The sequence below is a fragment of the Pelecanus crispus genome, chromosome 6, assembly GCF_030463565.1.
Source record: "Pelecanus crispus isolate bPelCri1 chromosome 6, bPelCri1.pri, whole genome shotgun sequence".
Taxonomy (NCBI): domain Eukaryota; kingdom Metazoa; phylum Chordata; class Aves; order Pelecaniformes; family Pelecanidae; genus Pelecanus; species Pelecanus crispus.
In genome coordinates this window covers 40,381,201-40,402,253 of record NC_134648.1, presented here as the reverse complement: position 1 = coordinate 40,402,253, position 21,053 = coordinate 40,381,201, and the positions used below count along the sequence as shown (strand labels likewise).

The 21,053-nt window shown below is 38.7% G+C and overlaps 1 protein-coding gene across 1 annotated transcript in view; it reads right to left on the bottom strand.

The window, feature by feature from the left end:
• AQR (aquarius intron-binding spliceosomal factor) overlaps positions 1-14,658 on the bottom strand; it is a 61,093-nt gene extending 46,435 nt beyond the window's left edge. Inside the window, exons 1-11 of the mRNA XM_075712394.1 lie at positions 14,575-14,658; positions 13,645-13,701; positions 12,439-12,479; positions 11,381-11,416; positions 8,961-9,081; positions 7,534-7,674; positions 5,805-5,873; positions 5,202-5,302; positions 4,446-4,522; positions 3,125-3,189; positions 473-589 (exon numbers count right to left, since the gene is read on the bottom strand). Of these exons, the coding sequence (XP_075568509.1) occupies positions 473-589; positions 3,125-3,189; positions 4,446-4,522; positions 5,202-5,302; positions 5,805-5,873; positions 7,534-7,674; positions 8,961-9,081; positions 11,381-11,416; positions 12,439-12,479; positions 13,645-13,701; positions 14,575-14,658 (909 nt within the window). The remainder of the gene's footprint in view (positions 1-472; positions 590-3,124; positions 3,190-4,445; positions 4,523-5,201; positions 5,303-5,804; positions 5,874-7,533; positions 7,675-8,960; positions 9,082-11,380; positions 11,417-12,438; positions 12,480-13,644; positions 13,702-14,574) is intronic.
• Positions 14,659-21,053: the final 6,395 nt, after the last annotated feature.

Here is a 21,053-nt window from a genome sequence, read left to right as displayed (position 1 = left end):
AACAAATGCCAGAGATGGGGGACAGCAAGCAGCAGGAAAAGCAGCTGAGATGCAGGAAAGGGGAGAGATCTTCAGATCCTGTCATAAAAAACAATATACTGTCTATGACTGAGTAAACTGAAGGACAGCAGTGAAAAACAGCTGCACTGTAGAATAGTTTGAGGTCGAAACGAAGCACAGAAGAATGCTTTGGTGGCAGCTTCTGCTATACATGGGGTAAAGCATGCCAGAAGCTGCACTGTTTTCTAGACTGTACTTTCATGAACTGTTCAAAAACAGAGCCAGAAACGTAAGAGCAGTCACGCACATCGGTACAGGTAAGAAAGAACTACTGTCTGAAGGATTTAAGTAAACATGTAGTTTGCATCCATCAGAAAAACCTGTCTTAAGAAACAAATATAAAACAAAACAACTGCAGTATTCAGAGATGCATCAGAATGAAAAAGTTACTTTCAACAACTTTGTATCTCACCTGGCAGAAGAGATGACCCTCCTTCTCCCTTTTAGCAAGACTGGACAGGTAACAGTGAACAACAAGATGGGAGTCATCCAAGACTGTATTAAACCAGCGCCGCGTGGGAAGCAAAGCCTGTGGTAAACAACCTCAGGTTAGTACAAGCAATTCTTCAAAATGTAAGAAATCCTGGTTTCTCATAATCTCCCATTTCAAGAAGGCATACCAAGATAGATTGCTGCACAGTTATTTACATATCTAATACCCTAACGGAGGTTCTCATATTAAAGCAGCATTTATGTATGCCAAGACACCGGTTTTATGCAGGTAGGCTGCTATGAACACAGCCTTTTACAAGACTGGGAGCACAGTACAAAATTCTATTAGTAAGATTGCATCCCATCAGTAATAAAAGTAAATTAAATAAAGCAATTGTTCTACTAGTAAGTGTCTACATAATGACTGTGTGCTACAAAAGATATGTTGAACTGCTGCAACATTGTTTTAAATGTTTGTTTTCTATACTCATTTCATTAATTTTAAGCTTCTCTTTCTCAAGACTGCACACTGTGTTTCTTCCAAATATGGTATTTTCTATTCTTTGTAAGATACTCAAATTAGATCTAAGATCTTTTCAAATCTTAATTAAAAACCTATAAAGGCTTTTTGTAAACAAAACAGAAATCATTTCTTCTCAATGTAAATAGCTTAAGCTGCTATATGAAGCAACTGTTCAACAGCATACAGTAATACACCCCAATAATTCAAGAGAAAAATGAGATGTTCTCAGTGGAATCTACAGACTGAATTTAGAAAGCCAAAAAAGCATCAACATGGTTTTTAGAACTAAGATGAAGAAAATAATAGAATCTGTAGTAGAAAGTGTTAATCGCCCTGCACAATAATTACAAAAAAAAACCCTCAGAAAACTGTAAGAATTTTCCATGGAGTCATTCCTTTTGATGGCAGTCTATATACTGTAATATGAAACAAATATTCTGAAAAAGGCCTTGACATAGGTAAAAAGAGCCCATTAACACAGTACATACTACCAAGGCAGAGACTTGGATTTACAGCTAGTTTCTCATTTGTTTGTTCCAGTCATTTAAACAGGCTTCATAAACTGTCTGAACACTAACCTTCCTGTAATATCTAGCAAGAACCAGCGTCAAGTGCACTCCCTCTAACCATTTCAGCTAACAGCCAGACTTAAGTTTAACTTCAAATACTTATTTTCTCTTATGAGAGTATATTACATCCTTAAGACAACAAGCTCTAATTTAAAGAGTTCATGCTATTGCAACTACAAGCACAGGCTACTTAAGTGATTTAGCAGAGGACAGTTAGCCTGTATGAGTTCAAGATCAAGCCATTTTAAAGTTCCCTGTGCTTGCTGTTTCAGAAAACTGTCTTACTTCAGAATGTCTTTGAAAATGAAGTTATTTTAAATAAATTGCTACTTGTGTGAGAAATTGTAAATGAGTGTCTTATTTTTAATTCTGGTACTGTGAAGCTTAAAATTGTCCCACTTTCTCAGTGCACACTGAATAATTTCACAAAACCTCGCTTGGCCTCCTATTATTCTGTAACAAACCTAGATCACCAGAACTGTTACTTCTAAATAATGAATTCTAGTCAAATAGAAATAGTTTGCATTTCAGAACTACTGACACTTTCTGGGATTACACCCTACAATGCAAAGATACTTTAAGTGACCAATTATGCACTGCGAAGAATACTTCTGGGTTATTCCTAGCAGATTAAAGCGTCACACATTTTCATCAATTGCCAGAACTGTTACCACTCCTCCAATTAATAAAGTCGTCTTCACTGAGCAATTTAGGATCCTAGCTTTCTCTAACAGTTCATCTGGTTTATAAACATTACTAGTCAGTTCCCAATATGGATGCACTGCTACAACCTCGTATTTACAGACTGTTGTGGTTTAATCCGGCAGGCAGCTAAACACCACAAAGCCACTCACTCCCTCCCACCCAGTGGGATGGGAGAGAGAATTGGGGAAAAAAAAAACCCAAAACCAACCCAAAAAAACCCAACACACAATGGTAAAACTTGTGGGTTGAGAGAAAGACAATCTAATAGCACAGAAAAGAAAGGGAAAATAATAATAATGATAAAAGAATATACAAAACAAGTGATGCACAATGCAATTGCTCACCACCCGCGGACTGATACCCAGCCAGCCCCTGAGCAGCAGACCCCTGGCCAGCTTTTCCCCTAGTTTGTATGCTGAGCATGACATCATATGGTATGGAATATCCCTTTGGTCAGTTGGGGTCAGCTGGCCCAGCTGTGTCCCCTCTGAACTTCTTGTGCACTACCAGCCTACTTGCTGGTGGGGTGGTCCGAGAATCAGGAAAAAGCCTAACTCTGTGTAAGCACTGCTCAGCGGTAACTAAGACATCAGTGTGTTACCAACATTATTCTCATCCTAAATCCAAAACACAGCACTACGCCAGCTACTAGAAAGAAAACTAACTTTGTCCCAGCCAAAACCTGGACACAGATGGAAAACCACTATTAAGCAACCAAATGCACAACCGTGGCATTCCAGTTGCCAGGTGGTTATAAGGCTGTAATAATGACTTTACACATTTAAAACCTGGAAAAGTACACCTGGAAACAGGTTGAAACAATTTAGTAACTTACCTCAAGATCTAGCATGAGTTCAATGAACCTCTCACAATAATGAACTTTATCCACAGAAATAGGACCTAGAGAGAAAAATAAAAATTTTTTTTTGCAATTGATCCACACCACAATATATTTGTACTTGAACTATTCTTTAAAAATTTAATAAATGCTACTAATATACCAGTATTATCTTTTAACAAGATTAAAAAGTTAACTAGCACATTCTTCTCTTTTTCTGAAACAATCCTTTCTTTCATTGCAAACCAGAAAATTTTTGGATATAAGAAAGTAATGGAAGCAGAGTTGCAGGAATGATTTTAGCCACTCTGAAAAAAACAACCAACGTGACATACAAAAATGCACACTTCCACACGATACCAATGGCCCACTAAGCTTCTTAAGAACTTTTAACTTCCGGTACTCAAAAATACCTATTTAATAGCTGCAATCAAGGTGTGTGCAAAGGGCCATGACAATATTCAAAAGTACTCTGTGGTGACTACTAAGACGTTTTTAGAATCATGTCAAAACACAACATGAAACCTGCTTTAATGAATATCTACTTCGTAAAGCCTCCAAAGAACTGTTAATGTAAGTCTTCCTAAAACAGGTCTTACGTAATTGGGAAAACAGAGGGGACAGGTATCCTTTTCAAGGAAGCTACAATATACAGAATTTCCCCTTACAGCTCAGTTAAGAGCTGAAGTTTGCTAAGAGTTTAAGAGCAAAAGCAGAACTCTGGGGAGTGATTTCACCCAAATTGTGCTGTACTTAAAGCATAATAAGCCTTTTTTGTCAAAAGGCTAACACCTTCCTGTACAAACACTTTTCCTTTCTAAATCAGGCAAGCATATAATTTTGCTTGTCACAATGACTTATAAATCAAGAGCAGTCAAATCTTACAGAATTTCACTTCACTTAGGCTTTTGTTCTTACCCTAAATCAACAGTACTGACAGAATAGACCCTTATGATATGCATTTATACCACCTGTTTAACAAGGCATCTAAGTATGTATGAAATGCTTTAATGCTGTAAGAAGGCTGTAAGCATGCAATAAAGAATATCAGTGCCCAGAAATATTATTTTTATTAAGTCCACACTGAACAGAAGAAAAGGTTTAAAGTAGCTTGCTGCTATTTCATTTTTAAAGCATATACAGATTTCAATACTAATTTTGACATGAAATCCATGCAGACAGGGATGGATTTCACTAAAACCCACCCAGATAAGGTCTCCAGCCTCAGGTTTGTATCCTAAAGAGTAGCTGCTTCAGCAACAGAAAATAATTTAAGACAGATTACCAGATAACAAAGTAACATAAGAACCACAGTTACCTGAGACAGGTATTGATTTTAGCACAGAAATGAATTTCTGAATGAGCTGTGAAAGAAATCTTCTCTCCCGATGTGCTCTAAAATCAGACATACGACAAAAGCATTAATATTCCTTGAATGCAGACTAGGAGAACATCATGTCTTTCACTAATACGAAGTTAGCTGCTTTAAAATTTATATAGGCAGCAGGTTGCTTTGAAACACACCTAAACTGTTTAGATGATAAACTTTCTCTCTGCACTCAGGCAAACAGATTAGCAGAGTCTACATTTTAGGCACAGAACTGATTAACAACCCATGTTCTACTGAGTCAGAGAAGCATGTCACCACCCACACCTTACCACATTGCAACACAAAAGTATTGGAACGTTTAACTTTGGTGAGATACACACAAATTTATTCAAATACTTGCATAAGCTATATGCTTAAGAGCTAAACATTTGCTAAAGGTCATGAAAAAATACAAGTAACTGCATGAATATTCTCTTATGGCTTTCATGCTATAGCTCTTAAGATTTGGTATCACACATTCAATGATCAAATAAAATATTAGAGTTTTGTAACAGTATTTTGCATAAAGACTACTGGAAAACAAAATAGTTTCCAGGAGACCACATATGATCAATCCATATTTGCCATCTTCACAGGTTTTTTTAAAAAACACATTTTTTAATTGAAACAATTTATTTTAGCAGAAGCACAATGAATAGGTTAAGGGCTTTGGATTTAACAGGAAAAAAGGTTTCTGTAACATACCGCATTCTTGTCTCCTCATCCATTTTCTCATCATTTTTCTTAATTAGATTCCAGAATTTTCTTAGTTTTGGTGTCCTTTTTAGTTCTTGTTCCAGCCGTTTCTGAAATGTTAAAATGTTATTCAGTCACCAAGAATCCTTGTTTTCATGAGAGATAAAAATACAATCCAGTCGTCTTATTAAAAAAGAAAAAAATATATAACAAACAGAAATAAATAGCTGTCTCAGACTAATCCCAGTAACTATCACTGTAAAACAAGAATATAGTACTGCTAGAGAGAGTCTAGCCATGGCTAGTTGTCAGCTCCATTCCCCAGTCCCTGTGATCTCATGGCCTTGTCTACAAATTACAGCTTGAAGAAACTATAAGCAACAAGGTTTAGTTTCATGAAAAATTACATAGTTAATTAATAATTACAATTACATAGACATTTGCAACAAACAATAAAGATAATTTTACCAAGCACACAAAAAATATAATTCCATAGCAATGCAGACAGCTTTAAATATTAGAATTCTGTAACAGTATTCCATAAAAATTCACTTTACAGGACTTGGATAATGCCTAGAAGACTGCTTTGCCAGTTCACAGTGTTATGCTTACAGGTTGTAGAGCCATCCACATTGGTAAGGAAATGAGCTGCTGCACCTGAGCTCTGATCAAATCCACTTCCTGTTAGAAAGGTACAGACAGAAATTTTTTTTTTTTTTTTAATTCTTACATTTTCTGATGTGCCTGTCTTACAAAATACATCAATGTACATCACCATCTGACAAAAATATATATGTTGTTGTATTAGATTTCACAATTTCCTAACAGGACACTGCATGACAGCCCTACACAGTAACACTTAAAACTGTTGATAATTTTCGCATTTTAGGTTCTTTTCATGGATTCTGTCAGTTCTTAATACTTCAGCAGGGGCCCCATCCATGTAAGTATTTTTAGCATAGAAGCTGATGAGAACTGATGTTCCTCCGTCTGTCATGTCTTGTTCTTGAACTGAATTTTCTTACTGTGCTTTCTCTATTTGTTTTTACTCTATTCTTTCTCTCCTAAAGCCCTTCATTTATCAAGTTTTTCCCACTTCACCTACACTCTTCCCATTATCTGAAATAACTAATTTTCTCTATAATTCATGTAACTTCAACTGTTACTTTTGAAACTGTTGTTTCAAATGTTCTCTCTCCAACTCTGCCTGTGATCTGGATCCACAAAGTTTTCTTTCTTTCCTAAACTACTGAAAAACTTCCATTAACATCTTAAATATGTCTTCATGGACAAATACTCCATTCTCAGCATTCTGAAACTTCACACTTCAGTGCTCCTTACTTAAAACACTACTGCGACTATCCTGTTCCGCATTTCACAAAGAAGTGCGGCTTCTAATAGCAGTATGCTTTTACAAGCGCTTTTCTCCTGGCTTCCGTATCATGTTATATGAAAAACATGCTCTCCAAGCAGGATTCCATATAGTCCCTATCAAACCGTCCTTTAAAATGAAGATCTGTTGTACCACAGCCACTACAGAAAAATACTACCTCAGTAAACTATACACATAAGGTTCAGGATGATTACTGGCTCCCATAATCATTCCTAATTCCAAAATCAAATCATATACTTTCTAAATTGTTTTGTCTGAGAGACATAATTTTGTTCTTTACTTGTGCAGACCCTGATTTTGACTGATACATCCTGTGTGCAATGTAAGTAAAGAAAAAGCCCAGTAGAAAGAGAGGTAACAGCGTACTGTTTTATGTAACAGATAATTCTAAATTATTCTCCACACTTGCTAATTAGGATCTATAACTGTGTTTTTACTATAGATTGAGAACACAACTTGGTCCAATGTTTTTTAAAAACTAACTCAAGAAGTGCAGGTAGAAATACTATCTAAACCTGTTTTCAAAAGTGAAGAAATTACTGTCTTTCTCAATAGTTAATGGAAATAATTTTGTGCAATTTCCCAGCCAAACTAAAAAGAGCACAGCAGTAAGAAATCTGCTTTTAAGTGTAAAGCACCTTTTCAAATATAAATAGATTTTTTTTTTAAGCACCATTTTAAATATAAGTCTGAATATACGCCTTTAAATTGCAATAAGTGCCAATCCTCCATTTTCAAGTCTCTTTTATGATCCTGTGTCACAGAAAAGCAAATGTGATGAGAGAGATACAGCAAGAGTCAAAAAGAGGGGTAAAAACCCTCCGGTACCGTCATCTTCCTTAAATGGGAATTTTGCTTCATCTGTCTCATAAGAAGAAATTGCTCAAACTAAACTATTAACACAGAACAGCATAAACACACTGGAAGTATTAGTTACTTTTAACATACCAAACTATTGAAGCAGTGATCAAGGAAAAGCAGCAGGACTGTCTGTTCATGCAGGGAGTATTCACTGTCATTTTCAACCAGCGATGCTTCCAATATGCACTTGAAAAAAAAGGGGAAGTGTTCTGGCTTTTTTTTGAATGTCTAGGAATAGAAGAGGAAGTTGATTTTGAGTCAAGTTGATACAAATCATTTCAATCTTCATTCACATAACATAGCCTAAGTTCTCTAAATCCATTTAGATCTATAAAAGGAAGGATTAGTTTTTCTCTTTCTCATTTATCCTGACCAGGCAGCACCAACAAAACAGACTAATGATATCCTCCTGATCAGGGAACCTCACACTATGGGAATGCTCTTAGTGGGACTCCTGCCTTCTGCGTTGTCTAACACAGGTGACACATAGGACAAACTGAACAAGAAGCACAAGTGGAGTGGGTTGTGCTGTGGGAATGCACAACTGGTAATTGCACAGAATTACTGCAAAATGACGCACGTTAGAAGAGAATTGGTAGATTTTGGTGGAAACTATGCAGCTGTTTAGTGATGTGCAAAAAGTGAGCAGGTAAAAACCACCAGAGATTAATTAGCTGAATGGGAATTCCACAGCTTTATCTCAGCCAGAAAAAGATAAACCAAGTAACTGTGGAGATAAAACCGTTTCTTTACAAGGGCAGCCACGTACCAAATAACAGATTTATCTAAGCTGCTTGGAAAGTAACATGCACCTGTCATTTTGCTTCTAGTACCAATGCCCAAACAAGAAAAGGCACAGACATCGTACGTGCAAGTTATTAATCCTTTGTGCTTTGCCAGCACTGAAGTAATGGCACTATTATCGGAGTAAGTGTGCTTCTGAAATAATGCTTGCATAGAATTTCTAACTAGGCTCATGTTGTTGAGGTGGCCTGTGAGAACTGGACTGTTTGTAGAAACACTAAATTATTTCTGAACCTATATTACAAAAAACAGTACACGTAGAAGCAGAATAAGAGATTATCTTAGTATAAAATTTCATGCAGAAAAGCTACAAAACCATATTCACAGGTTTTAAGCAAGACACTATTGGATAAAACGTTAGACTTCCAGTGGTGCCTTCTTATATCCACAGATGTAAAAATCCTTTTTCCTTTCAATATCTGCAAATGCCAGACTTTTGTAACGTGCCAAAAAAGAAAATGATGATGATGATGTAAAGGCATCACACAGTAGAACAAAGGACTTATACACCAGAAGGAATTAGGTGATTTTTCATCTGTCCATTGCTTTCTCTGAAAAGAACACCCACTTTAAAACACCATATGAGACATTCCAGCTGAATATAGTGTACACTACAAGCTTTGCTTCCTTCTGTCAGTGTAAGTGAGCACACCACAAAAGCTGCAACTTATAGATCAAAGTTAATTCTAGCTGTAATTGAAATTGGTTACCTCCCACGCAGGGACATTCTCTCTGAACTTCTCATTCACCATACAGCAGATTGACATTAAATATGCCTTACTGGACACCTTTGGAGAATAATTAATCCACAGATAATTTTCAAGGTACTGGCTGTGAAGAGACAAAGAATATTTCATTAGTTGCTGCCACCCACATAATCTGTCGCTCATTTGAAAGAGCAATTATCCACAGGGGCTTTTTTCCTCCTTCTCCTTAAAGCCATCTTTATAGTTTGCAAGTAGTTCCTGAAGTCACCTCTCATCTAGGTCACTGCAGCAAAACTTGTTAGATTCAGTAACTGCTACAAGAGACAGATGAGTTTCTTATCAGGAAGACACATTCGCCAGAGGGTTTTCAAATGTAACAAGTAATGTAACAGCTCAATACAAAGTAAGAACATGAATTCATGCTGATTTTCCAAAAAGAGGAAAAAAAAGAAAAAACTTCACTTGTCTAAAGAATGTCACATGCAGCATTTCCTAGCACAAGATGCAAAGGACAACTACTGTATAACAGTATTTGTATTACTAAATACCCTTTTTTATAAAAAATCAGGAATCATCTAGAGACATTTTACGCTTGCAATCATATAAAGGCAATAAAAATATTACATTACAGTGCAACTAAAACAAAGCGTTGAGTATTACGTGAGTGATCAAGTGTTTTCAAGAAGGTCAAAAAATTAGTGGACACTGGAAAATAGCAGCTTCCCAGCAATGAGCATTTCTTCTTCATTAATATGGCACATTTCTCACAGAAGAAACTCTTAAAATTAGATCGCAGAGATGAGAGGCTATTTGGACAAACAACTGTCTCCCTCCTTTAAATTCCTCTTGAGACTATGCAGGACAGTTACTCCTGAGGATGCAATCCCTAAATCCATCATATTTAACAGTGCACTTGCACCTTGTGCTACTTGAACAACTGCCACCAGAAAGTGGAAAGTCTTGTTGATTCCTAAACAAGCTGCTCATTCATTCCTTTCTCTTAATGTCAGCTCTAACATTCATTTGGCCCCTCATGAGCAACTCAGTTTTACCTATTTACTTTTTTCCACAGCTTACTTTTCTGATGCCTTATAGTAAGCTACTTCAGTAATTTCACACAAGACGAGTACCAGAGACAGTAGGGAAAAAAGGCAGTGAGAAGTCGTACGTAACCAGGAGCAAAAGTCTCAGTAATGGTCAGACAGGGACTTCTTCCTGGAAGCTCAGCCAGAATACGCAGCTTCAGACAGAAAGATAACTTCATAGGCATATACAAAATGGAATACACACTGCTTCCCAAGAGCTTGGGTCTGCCAACAGGAAGGGGAAAAAAACCCCACAAAATCCACAGAACTCCATACTTCATTTCTCCCAGGAATTCCAATAAACTTCAATACGTTTTAGTAAAAATACTATTATGCCCCCAATTGAGGATAAACGTATGTGGGCAAGAATGAAGGACAGGAAAACCTCATGTGTGTGAAGACAGGAGAGTTTGACAGACGGATGGGGAGGTGAGGGGAAGAAAAGAGAGAAAAGAACTTACAGGACAAATGGCAGTAGATGGGGCTATAGACCAGAAAGTACTAAAGTTACATTACAGGCTGCTAACATTAAGAATGTTCACAGAAAGGCTAAAAACCTCTAACTCCATGGTACTGCTGGCATACAAATTCCAGAAGTCATGCTACCAGCATGCCATTTGTTAGTGTCAAATAAAGAAGCAGGAAACAGGGAAGTTTGTCCTACTTTTCTAGTTAGTGGTACTACTTAGATTCTTTGTTTGAAAAGGCTGAAATATGTATCTCAACCAAAACCCATCTCATTCTATCTGCTCGTTAGATTTGAGAGATAAAACACAGCCAAACAGAACACTAAACATTGTGTTTCTAAATATGTAAATACTGCAAATATTTATTTTACATCATTTTAGACATGCTTTAGAAGTTCTTCCAGGAAAGTCTGAAGTAGCTATAAGAATGTTCTAAGAATCTTTCATTTCTTTTCAAGTGAAAAAAAATGTTACTGATGCTACTGCAGCACCATTCATTTTTACCCTCGCAGTAAGAGACTTAATCCAAAAACTTCCTCTGACTTCTGTTAAGTTCTAATTTAAGGTTTAATGACACATTCCAAATAACAGACCCAAGTTTTTCACCTCTTTCATTCACACTCTCTTCTTTGGTGCTTCACTTATATTAGAAATTCAGAATCCTAAAACAAGATACTCTGATATGTTACTTATGCTTTTCAAATTACTTCCTCCTCAAATTAAGCTCTCCTCAATTTTCCTAGGTACACAATTCAAGGCTTTAGTAAGTAGGAACAAATAGGTATACTACCTTCAAACTGCCCTTATTTGTTTCTCATCTTTATGGATTCCTATGAAAAAACAACTTAAAATTTCATTCCAATTAGCTTACCTGAATTCAAGAAGCATTATCTTTCTAATAGCAAACCTAAAAAGGAGAAAGTAATCAATTAACACAGGAAAGAAAGCCTCCCATAAACAACTTAGCTGCATGGAAAATGGCTATATTTTCCCCTATTTTGTTATATAACAAAACCTGCAGAAACATCTAGGAATTATTTCTGCCCCCCCCATTACCATGCAAAAGCAACCACTTGAATGCAGAAGCAACTGCTGTAACAGTGTGGAAGCTAAAGTCATGCAGGTTCATTAAGCAATCAAATTTTCATTTAAAAAAAAAAAACCACATCTAGGTCTTTTAAATATGAAGACACCGCTTCCAACAGCCTTGAAGACCTAAACTGCTACAAGCTGACACTGTCTTCTGGAAAACTGTGACTATATATTTAATCAGTTGGTAATGGTGTCTCTTCCTAGTGACTGGAAATGGAAGCTTGCTCTGATCCTGTATAGCAATTCTTAGATTAGTTTCATAAAGGAATCATAAACAGAATTCTCTCCAGAGCTCAAACTTCCCCTGAAGAGCTCCAAACTGCTATGGTTACTGCTCTTTACTGTACACACAGTTGTAGAATGCAGTTTATCTTGATTTCTTTGTCTCCCCCATCTAACATTACAATTCACTGAAATGACACTTGCCCTTTATCAACCTGGTAACAATAATTAGGGAAAGAGCAAAAAGCTAGAGGCAGCACACTCTTCAAATGATTTTTTTTTCTTTACATACCTTAGTGACAAAAAAAGGCACCAGACTTCTATAATCATCACAACAAAAACAACATAAAACACAAGACAGTACCAGATCAAGGAACCAAACCATACTATGTCCAACCATCACGTTTAAGGTTTATGAGCTCATGAACTTTCTTTTTGCCACATTCAGATTTTGAAATCCCATAATGATTAAATGACTCAAATGCACTCAAGTCATTTTCATCTGCTTTCAACATGTTAATGCATTTTAAAATATTCTATGAAACATTAGAAACCACTTCGGTACAGATAATGTTGGAATGCTTGTCTATAAGTGAAAGTGACTAGTGTACTTACTTTGACCTGACAATTTCTTTTGTATACACGTCTTCAATAACCTATGGGAAAGAATATTTCAAAAAAAGAGTTAAGAATTTTATATATTTCATAAACTCATTAAAAACACATTAAGATGTCTTATGCACTCAAAGTTACTCTGGATTAGTTACTCTGTGCTTACTGCTGTTTGAACAAAAATGTCGTAACAATTACGATTCAGCTCTGAAGAGTCCAAAAGCTTCATAGACATACATTCTCACAAAGAAAGTGAATCAACTTAGGAGAAAGCACACAATGATAGAGAACCGATAGGACCTTCATTCAAGTTATTCTGAAGGAATAACCTACATGCCACCAAGATTTTTTATATAAAAAAAGTCAAACAGATATGCAAACCTTTTTATTGTTAATCTTTGGCTTACTGTCGAATTTGAAGAACAGCCTTCAAGAGTCAAGTCTGCATCAACTCAGTCATCTGTTGTCACTGTTGTTTCTTTTAACTGACATTTAACCAAATCCTGACACTTTTACCTAGTTTTTCCAACAGGAATGAAAGAGTCTGCACTATCTGCTGCAAGAGGCACACTTTGACGTCACACGACACAGAGATGCAACTCAGCTGCTTATGCACATCCTAGTTCTAACAATCCAAATACTATCACAAATACTACAGAGAGCGAGTAAACTGAGGCTGTAAAGGGAGATTTGGCCAAATACCCATGAGGGAAAGAAACCTAACATTTAAGAACCTCACACTACAGAAAACCAGCACAAAACCAAACACATCAGGCCAAATTCTAAACATTCAAAACACACATATCCACCAGAACAGCACTAAAGTTGTCTGACCAAAACTCTCTGAAGAAGCTTTTAGAAAGAAGTACAGTTCAGTAACACCTGCATCTTTCATCCTTTCATTTCTAAGAGTAGCCCCTCCTCAAACATCTTTTAACTGCAAAGGAGATGCTCAAAAAACTTCTACTCTCATCAGTTTTTGGACAAAATAAACTGAATAAATAGCACACCTTCATAACAGTGCCTATGTTTATAAACTACAAATATCTAACAAACAATTAATAATTACAGTGTGTTAAGGAGCTGTTGACCTTCCAAGCAGTCTCCTATACTCTTATATAAAATAAGCGCCATTGGTGGTTGGCACATCAGAAAAGGGTTGATCCTCATTCTTTTACACCCCAACACGATTCCAGTAGAAGTATTTACCTTCGAATCAAAAGACAACTTTTTCTTCACATGTGGAGCCCAGTATTTATTTGCTAACTGTATGGAGGAAAAATACAAAAAGGTTAAATATACACATTTTCAGCCATAGTGATACAGTAACTCCATAACACATCCCATTTCCAATCTTTATTTCACTAATATCTTACTTAATTTCAGCTTACAATAACTACAGGTGGCAAAATTATGTTTTCCCACAGCAATGCTTTTCAACCATTTAAGATTTTACACCTAAACCTTTTCCAACAGAGATGCAATTTTCTGTAAAAGTTTCAGATGCACAGACTACTGTATAATAAACAATTTTTTTTCTCTTAAGTTACTTCTAGCAAAAAATACACCATGATCTTTCTGGGACTGCAAACCCAAGACTGCAGATGATTACACTTCCATTGAAGAATTTCCCAAAGAACTAGAGGCTACACATAAATGTCCAATATTTTAAGCCTATTTGCTGTAGCCATCACTGCACCAAAACTTGTGAGCAAAGGCAGCAAGAGGTTCCTAACCAACTTTATTCAAACTTCTCTATGCTGTAGAAAAGGAAGGAAAGCAGCATTTCCAGCACAAAAAATGAACGCTTGTATAAAACCACTTAAGGTGCTCAGCTACAAGAAACGGTCAGCAGCTTTTCACGTATTATAACACGCCTGATTTGTTTTGCAGTGCTGCTCTTGTAAATCTCTCTAGTCTGAAAGCGTCGGGATCACATACTCTTTCGCATGTAACACAGGCGTTAAATCTCTCCTCACTTACGACAAAACAAGACCCTTTCCCCAACACCCACGCACTGCAAAGCCTGTTTAAACACCGAGGCGCCGTAGCTGCCGGAAGGGTCTTTCCAGCACCCGGCTCCGGGCGCGGGAGAGGCGGCTCGGGGACCCCCACGGGCCGCTCCCCCGCCGGCCCTACCTGGGTCACGTACTCCGCGTTGATCTGCGAGACGGTGGGCGCCACGATCTTCTTCGGCGGGGCCGAGGACGCCGACGCCGCCATGGCGACGCCGACCCAAGCCGCCTAACACGGGCTGGGCCGAGCAGGGCCGAGTAGAGCCGAGCAGAGTGGAGCCGCGCCGCTCTCAGCCCGGGCCAGGCCCAGCGCCCCGCCGCCTGCAGCGGAGGCCGAGCGGAAGTCACCTCCGCGCAAGGAGCAGCGGAGCGGGGAGCGCTTCCGGGGCGAGGAGCGCTAGAGAGGCCTCGCGGAGGAGCGGGGCGGCGGCAGCGCCACCTGCCGCGCCCTCCCGGCGCTGCCGTTCAGGAGGCTGGAAAAGGCGAGAGGCTGGGATAAAGCCGGGGGGCGGGGTGCTTCGACGCTCAGCCTTCAAGTGCTTTGTAAATACGCTTGCGGTGGCTCCTGCCGTTTCCTGATGATTTCGAGCACAGGTTTCTGCCCATGTCGGGTGGAAAAGAGCCGCTCCTGTCAGCGTCACGCAGGCGCCGCCGGGCTCTGACGCGCGCCCCTGCGAGGCGGGAGCCTGTGGGGCAGAGGGGAGGCAAGGCTAAGGGGAGGCAGAACGGCACGCTCGCAGAAGCCAGCAGTTTGGTCATGATTTAGAGTGGTTCGCAATACTGTGTTTGGCAAAAAGGTTCATTAAGGAGGAAACTGAGAGACTCCCTAGGGAAGTGACCGTGCTTTGTTCCTGTGCTCCTCACCCAGCGCCTGCCACTTGAGTACTTTAACCATCCAGGCAGGTGCCATTGAAGTCTGCTTGAATATGGCCTCCTTTGTTTTGATAGGAAGCTGATCGCCATTTCATTTCTTCAAGCAGAGGTTAAACTAAATATTCTTTTTGAAGTTGAATTAGAATGTGCAATGGGAATGGAGAAAGTCATGACAGTACCTGGAATAGGATCAGACAATGGCTACGTTCAAATAAATATGCCTACTGCGTGCCTTTGCTTTAAAAGATCCAGAAAATAAGTGTTCTGCATAGAGACTAGTAAAATCAAAATGTTACAAAAGTGCCAATCACAAATTCTGTAAATAACAAGGATTGAGCGCTGTCTCGTCCAGGGATTGGAGCCTTCAGAGAGATCTGTATTGGATGAAAATATGCAAATGCAAAGCAATTAAAATACATTTACACCAGTGTACTGTTTGACATTTAAATTGTGATAAAAATCAGCAAATTAAGATGCTTCAATTTACTTGACCTGGAGGTTGCAGCTTCATTGATTAGCCTTGTCAAAATCTACGCAGACACCGAAAGGGGCAGTCGTATTTGCCCCTTCTCCATCACTTGGTACAACTGCATCCACGGACAGGCGTAGAAAATACGAGTAAAATTTACCTGAGTTCTGAGCTGGCTGGCTGAGCCGTGTTAGCACGTTGCTGCACCTTTAGCTGGTAAGTTTGGGAGGACACTGTAGGCAGTATTCTCTTCCACAGTTAGTTGTTCCGTAGTTGGCTACCTGAGAAATCAGCATAGCTAGCTTATACTTGCATGTATCAGAACAAGCAGAAATGTAGCAGCTTGTCAGCTGGCAAAAAAGGAAAAGGGTACTTTCACTATCCATAAGTAGACTAGATGGGTAAATGGCAGGAAGGGAAGGAACTATTGAAGCTGCAAATCAGTGGTGAAAAAGGACAAAGGAATTTAAGTTCACTAGCTATAAATATAGGCTGCAAATAGGAAAGCTTTTTTAGAAACTTTCAGATGGGAGTCAAAAGTTTTACTTGTGTTTAAGACAGCATGGGACACCCACGAGAGGCTGTGATGGTTTCTTGGGATCAGAGCTGACAGTAATTGATGAACTTGGATTTCTAATCACATGACATTTTTTCAGAACTATTATCATGCCAAAAAGTAGGTAGGCAAATAGATGTTGGACTTGGGCTGGTAGATTTTCTAGAACAGTTTTGCAAGGCTAACTTAAACCTTCTGACCTCTGTTTTATGACAGAACATCAGTCGTGTGAAAAACCACAAATTTCCATAAGGCATCAAAACTATGAAAGCTCAAGGAAGAATCCATGTTTACTTAAGTTTTGGCATTTGGGTGTCCCAGCGAGGAGGTTAGTTGTATTAAACCTCCCTCCAGTCAATGTGGTGACAGAGGTCTGACCAGAGGGCAAATCAGAACTAACCAAAGTGCTCTGACTCATTTTCTGAAGGAGCTTCTGATACTGGAAACTAACATTACATGCCTAATGTTAGGCATTACGATCACATCCCTCAGTGGCAATGTCAAATAAAGTGATAAAGATCTCTTCCCTATAAATAATGCATTAAATATTTCCCTATAACGGCTATTGTTTAGTTACAGAGTGCTGTGACGGTAGGACTACAAGCGAATAGCAAAAGCATAAATTAGTGCATTGGCAAAATACATCGCTTTCAAGCCTCAAGAGCAGCTGAACCTTTAAAGAGGAGTTGTGGTGAGACCAGGCATAATAACACCCAGTGTTGTACCTACGTCCCCATCTGCGACTCTCACCCCAGCTCGCAACTGTCTATTAAGACTGGTCTCTCGAACGCTACACTCTGTTTCCCCTGGAGTGGAGGCACATCTGTCCCTTTCCACCCCAAACTGCTTTGTAGTCAGGGGAAAAATAAAACCCTGCACCCTGTCGTCCCCACAGCCTTCTGTGAAGTTCTCCATCTTTCTGTACTCATTGACTTAACACGTCAAGAAAATCAAATATTCTTTCTCTTCAAAAATCTGTTAATTCATTCATGAAGACATGTATTATTTAAGAAGTCACACATTTGAGTAGATGCAGTTTTCAAGACTATTATTCATTTCCAGGCTGCGTACAGTCCTGGTCAATTTATATTCAATGCTGCTTTCTTGCTTAATTAGCTCTTCTTGTTTTGGATGCTTGCCCTTCTATATTATTGTAGCCAGGAAAAATATGCTTTTCTACTCTTTCTTGTAAACTATACAAGCCAAGGTCATCAATAAGCTGGCCACTGCTTTTGTCTCAATGATACTCTCCTGAATACAGTATCAGGGGGTCAGGAAGTATCTAGTGATAATCAGCACGGGCTGATTCTATGTTCTGTCCTGTCTACCTTTTAGATTATTTTAGGTTCTATCTAGAGTCACAGAAATTATTAATTTGTAGCAATGAAAACCCCAAACAACTCATCTATAAAGTTTTCTAGTATTAATTGATTTCAAGGTTTGTTATTGTTTTAGGGTCTTCAGTGAGACATGACCAGTGAAACTAGATTCAGCAGCTACATACTTCTAATATAAAAGTTGTTTCACTTTTGACTGTTTCTCTTTCCCACAGGTAGAGATTTACCCTTTGAATCTTTGATCCTTCAGCTTTTTAGACATAAATAAACCCTGCATTGAGATGCAGACTCAGTATGGATACCGTGTTGCACCTGTGTAAATCTGGTGGGAAAGCTTTGTTCCAGAGCAGTTAACAAATACCAGCACTGCCCTCAGGTTGCAAAATGGCACTACCTTACCCGTTCCACTCATCAGGTTCCTTCAAAATTATGAACAGGCATCAGCTGACTTCTCCTCCTCCAAGCAAGCATTGTGTTAGGGACAGATGATTCCCCATGTTCTGCAGCCCGGTCATTGCAGTAGAGCGGCAGCAATTTCTCCTGGCTCTTTGATCTGGAAAAATGCAGTGGCTGCTACCACAACTCTACAACCCTGAACTCCCAGTGGCCAGGGCAGCAGAGGTGGCAGAGATTCCCCTAACGTAAGACAGAATTGAAGATACCGAAACCTTCTTGCCTGGATGGGGACTCTGTTCCCTCGTAGCTGAGGGCATGCTGGCAGCTGAAACTGCTCTGATGAAAGAGAAAAGCAGCTTGCCGGCAGCGTTGTCATGCTGCTCCACACCCTTCCACCCACGGGCTGTTTTCCTGCTGCTCCACCAGTACAAGTTCAAGCCAGGCCTAAAGCTCCAGGGCATGATCAAGGCTGTCGAGATTGCATAACTTCTTGATGGAGAGGCAGGGGCCTCTTCTTCTTTCCAAAATCATTGAATGTGGCTGTACTTCTGCTTACGACGGTAGTTTTTACTCTTTTCTATGTATGCTGAATGCCTTTACTGTTTCTTGGACCCTGTGGTACATAACTCAGAGGCGAAGGGAAGTCTACGTTCCTTTTTTCAAGTGAGTTGTGACTGTTCTGACAGCAAGTTCATCTGTATGCATAAAGTCAAAAACACCTGAGTCCTAGAGGGAGATGGCCGAATTGTGCTCTCCCTGTGCACAGCTTCAAGACTTAAAAATACTGAGGTGGTCCAGGTGATTTTTAATAGAACTGTGCTTCCCAGGATGGAGGTCTAGACACCTGAGGTGCATCTCACTGGTGTACAGAAATTTGCTTTCTGGTCTAATATAATTGTATTATACTAAATGCATAAGCTTAGCTTTGGGGAAATACCTAACTGCACGCTGGATACTTTAACTTAGGGCAGATGAATCCCAGCCACAGTGACATTAAGCCATATGTTGTGTTGGCTTTCTGTGAAGCAAGGCTGTAAAGCTTAGGAGACTGCATCTCTTTAAAATCAGCTTTTATCTCTAACTTGTTGACTTTTACACAGGAAGAAAAGTTTTTCTGAGAGGCATTCCTCTGAAAAGCTCTGAAACAAAGGTCCAAACATGAGAATTTCAAGTCTCATCATGTATATGTACAAACTCACACATATGGCTTTTCCTCTAACCAACAGGACTATGAATATGCAGCATTTTGAAATATTACTTGCCAAGTTATTATGAACTAAGTTTTTGAAAGGGATGGGGATGAATGGTATGGAAATGGAATAATATGTACATTATTCAAAGAACACCAGAAACCTCCGGTGTCTCTTACCTGTTGACATGATAGAAGCAGCATTGATTTAACCTGCTTTCAGGCAAATAAAATTTGGAAAAGCTTCTCAAAAAAGATCAGAGGAATCTTTCAACATGTAAGAAGTTTAGGCGCAATGATAGGGGTTATTCCTTTGGTTATAGTTTATCCTTCATAGTAGTTAATATTCACATAAACTAAATGTTCAGTCTGTTCATTGTAATTTTAATTCAATCACGTCACATTGCTTTTACTATTTTATTTGCATTCTTCTAGTCCAAGAGTTTGTCACTGTGTTCATCTCATTAGATATGGGTACTCACTCAGTAAATATGTGTACTTCCACTCAGTAAATATGGGTACTTTCAAAAATGATGCCTCAGCTTAGTAACAGATGCTTCTTAAAATATTTAGAATTTTAAAGTGTAAAGAAGCCGTCAGTAGCATTCTGATTTGTGTATAAATATTTATTTAGCACACGTTCTGGCCAATGTACTGCCCTTGATTTTTGTGCAAAACTTACAGTAACTTCAATGGAAATTCTGAGCTCATGACTAGAGAAAAATATGGTTAATTCAGCAACCCAGCTGCTTTTATATCCCAGAATAGCAAGCAGTGCCTCTAGTGAAGGAGGTGGGGAAATACGGGAGTTTATGTCATTCTTAGCTTTCTGTTGCTGGGCACACATTTGGGTAACAGCTCAAGTCAGAGCAGACTCTGGGCTATTTTAATTCTCTTCAGAGACTTTTAGCTAGGTTCCTACCAACTGGAGCAGAACAGTGGTACGAACATAAGAGACCAATGGCCAGTAAAGCTCTAGAAATACTTGCTAGAAATCCTGTGAGAGGCTGTGAGGTGATAAAATTTCTATGGCGCAAAAAATATAATGTGAGATAAATCTGTTTGGTGGAGGAACATGAGGCCTTCATCACTGAAATGAGATTCTAAGGCAAATAATTTCCTTTCTGCTAGTGCTAGCATGAGAAACGTTACAGAAAGTTGAGTCTATTTGCAGAATCATTGTAAAAGTAGATTCTCGATCACCTATCCTTTCTCACGATACAGAAAAAAGTACAGATTGCAGACAAAACCAGAAGCATATCTAATATGCAGCATAAAACTTAATCAAGAGAGAACAATTCTGAGATGCTGAGAGCTAGCTCCAGTCTCCTAAAGCTTTCATCCTTGCCTTCGTCCACATTTTCTAGACTTTTGGGAGACATTTCCATTAGCATGTAAGGATTTTAAGAGAGGATAAAATGGCAATAAAACAGAATACCTACTGGAAACAGCAAAAGTCACACTGGTGTAATACCAAAAAATAATTTATTAACTTTTAATAATTTCTTTTACTGAAAAAGGCCTTTTACTGTGACATAAACTAAAATATTACGCAACAAATCACTTTAGCCTATTGGCAAATGCACATTTTCTCTCTGCTAGTTGCACTAGCATCAGACACACTATTTGATGCCTGAGGGAATTCTTTTGAAGCTATTCTCACTACCCAAGTACCTGCTGTTATTAAGACCCAGAGTATAAAATACAAGATAAAGTGCACTACAGCAAACAAGGCTGCCAAGATACTAATCCAAGGTTGCTCTCAATGTCATGAAAAAATCAT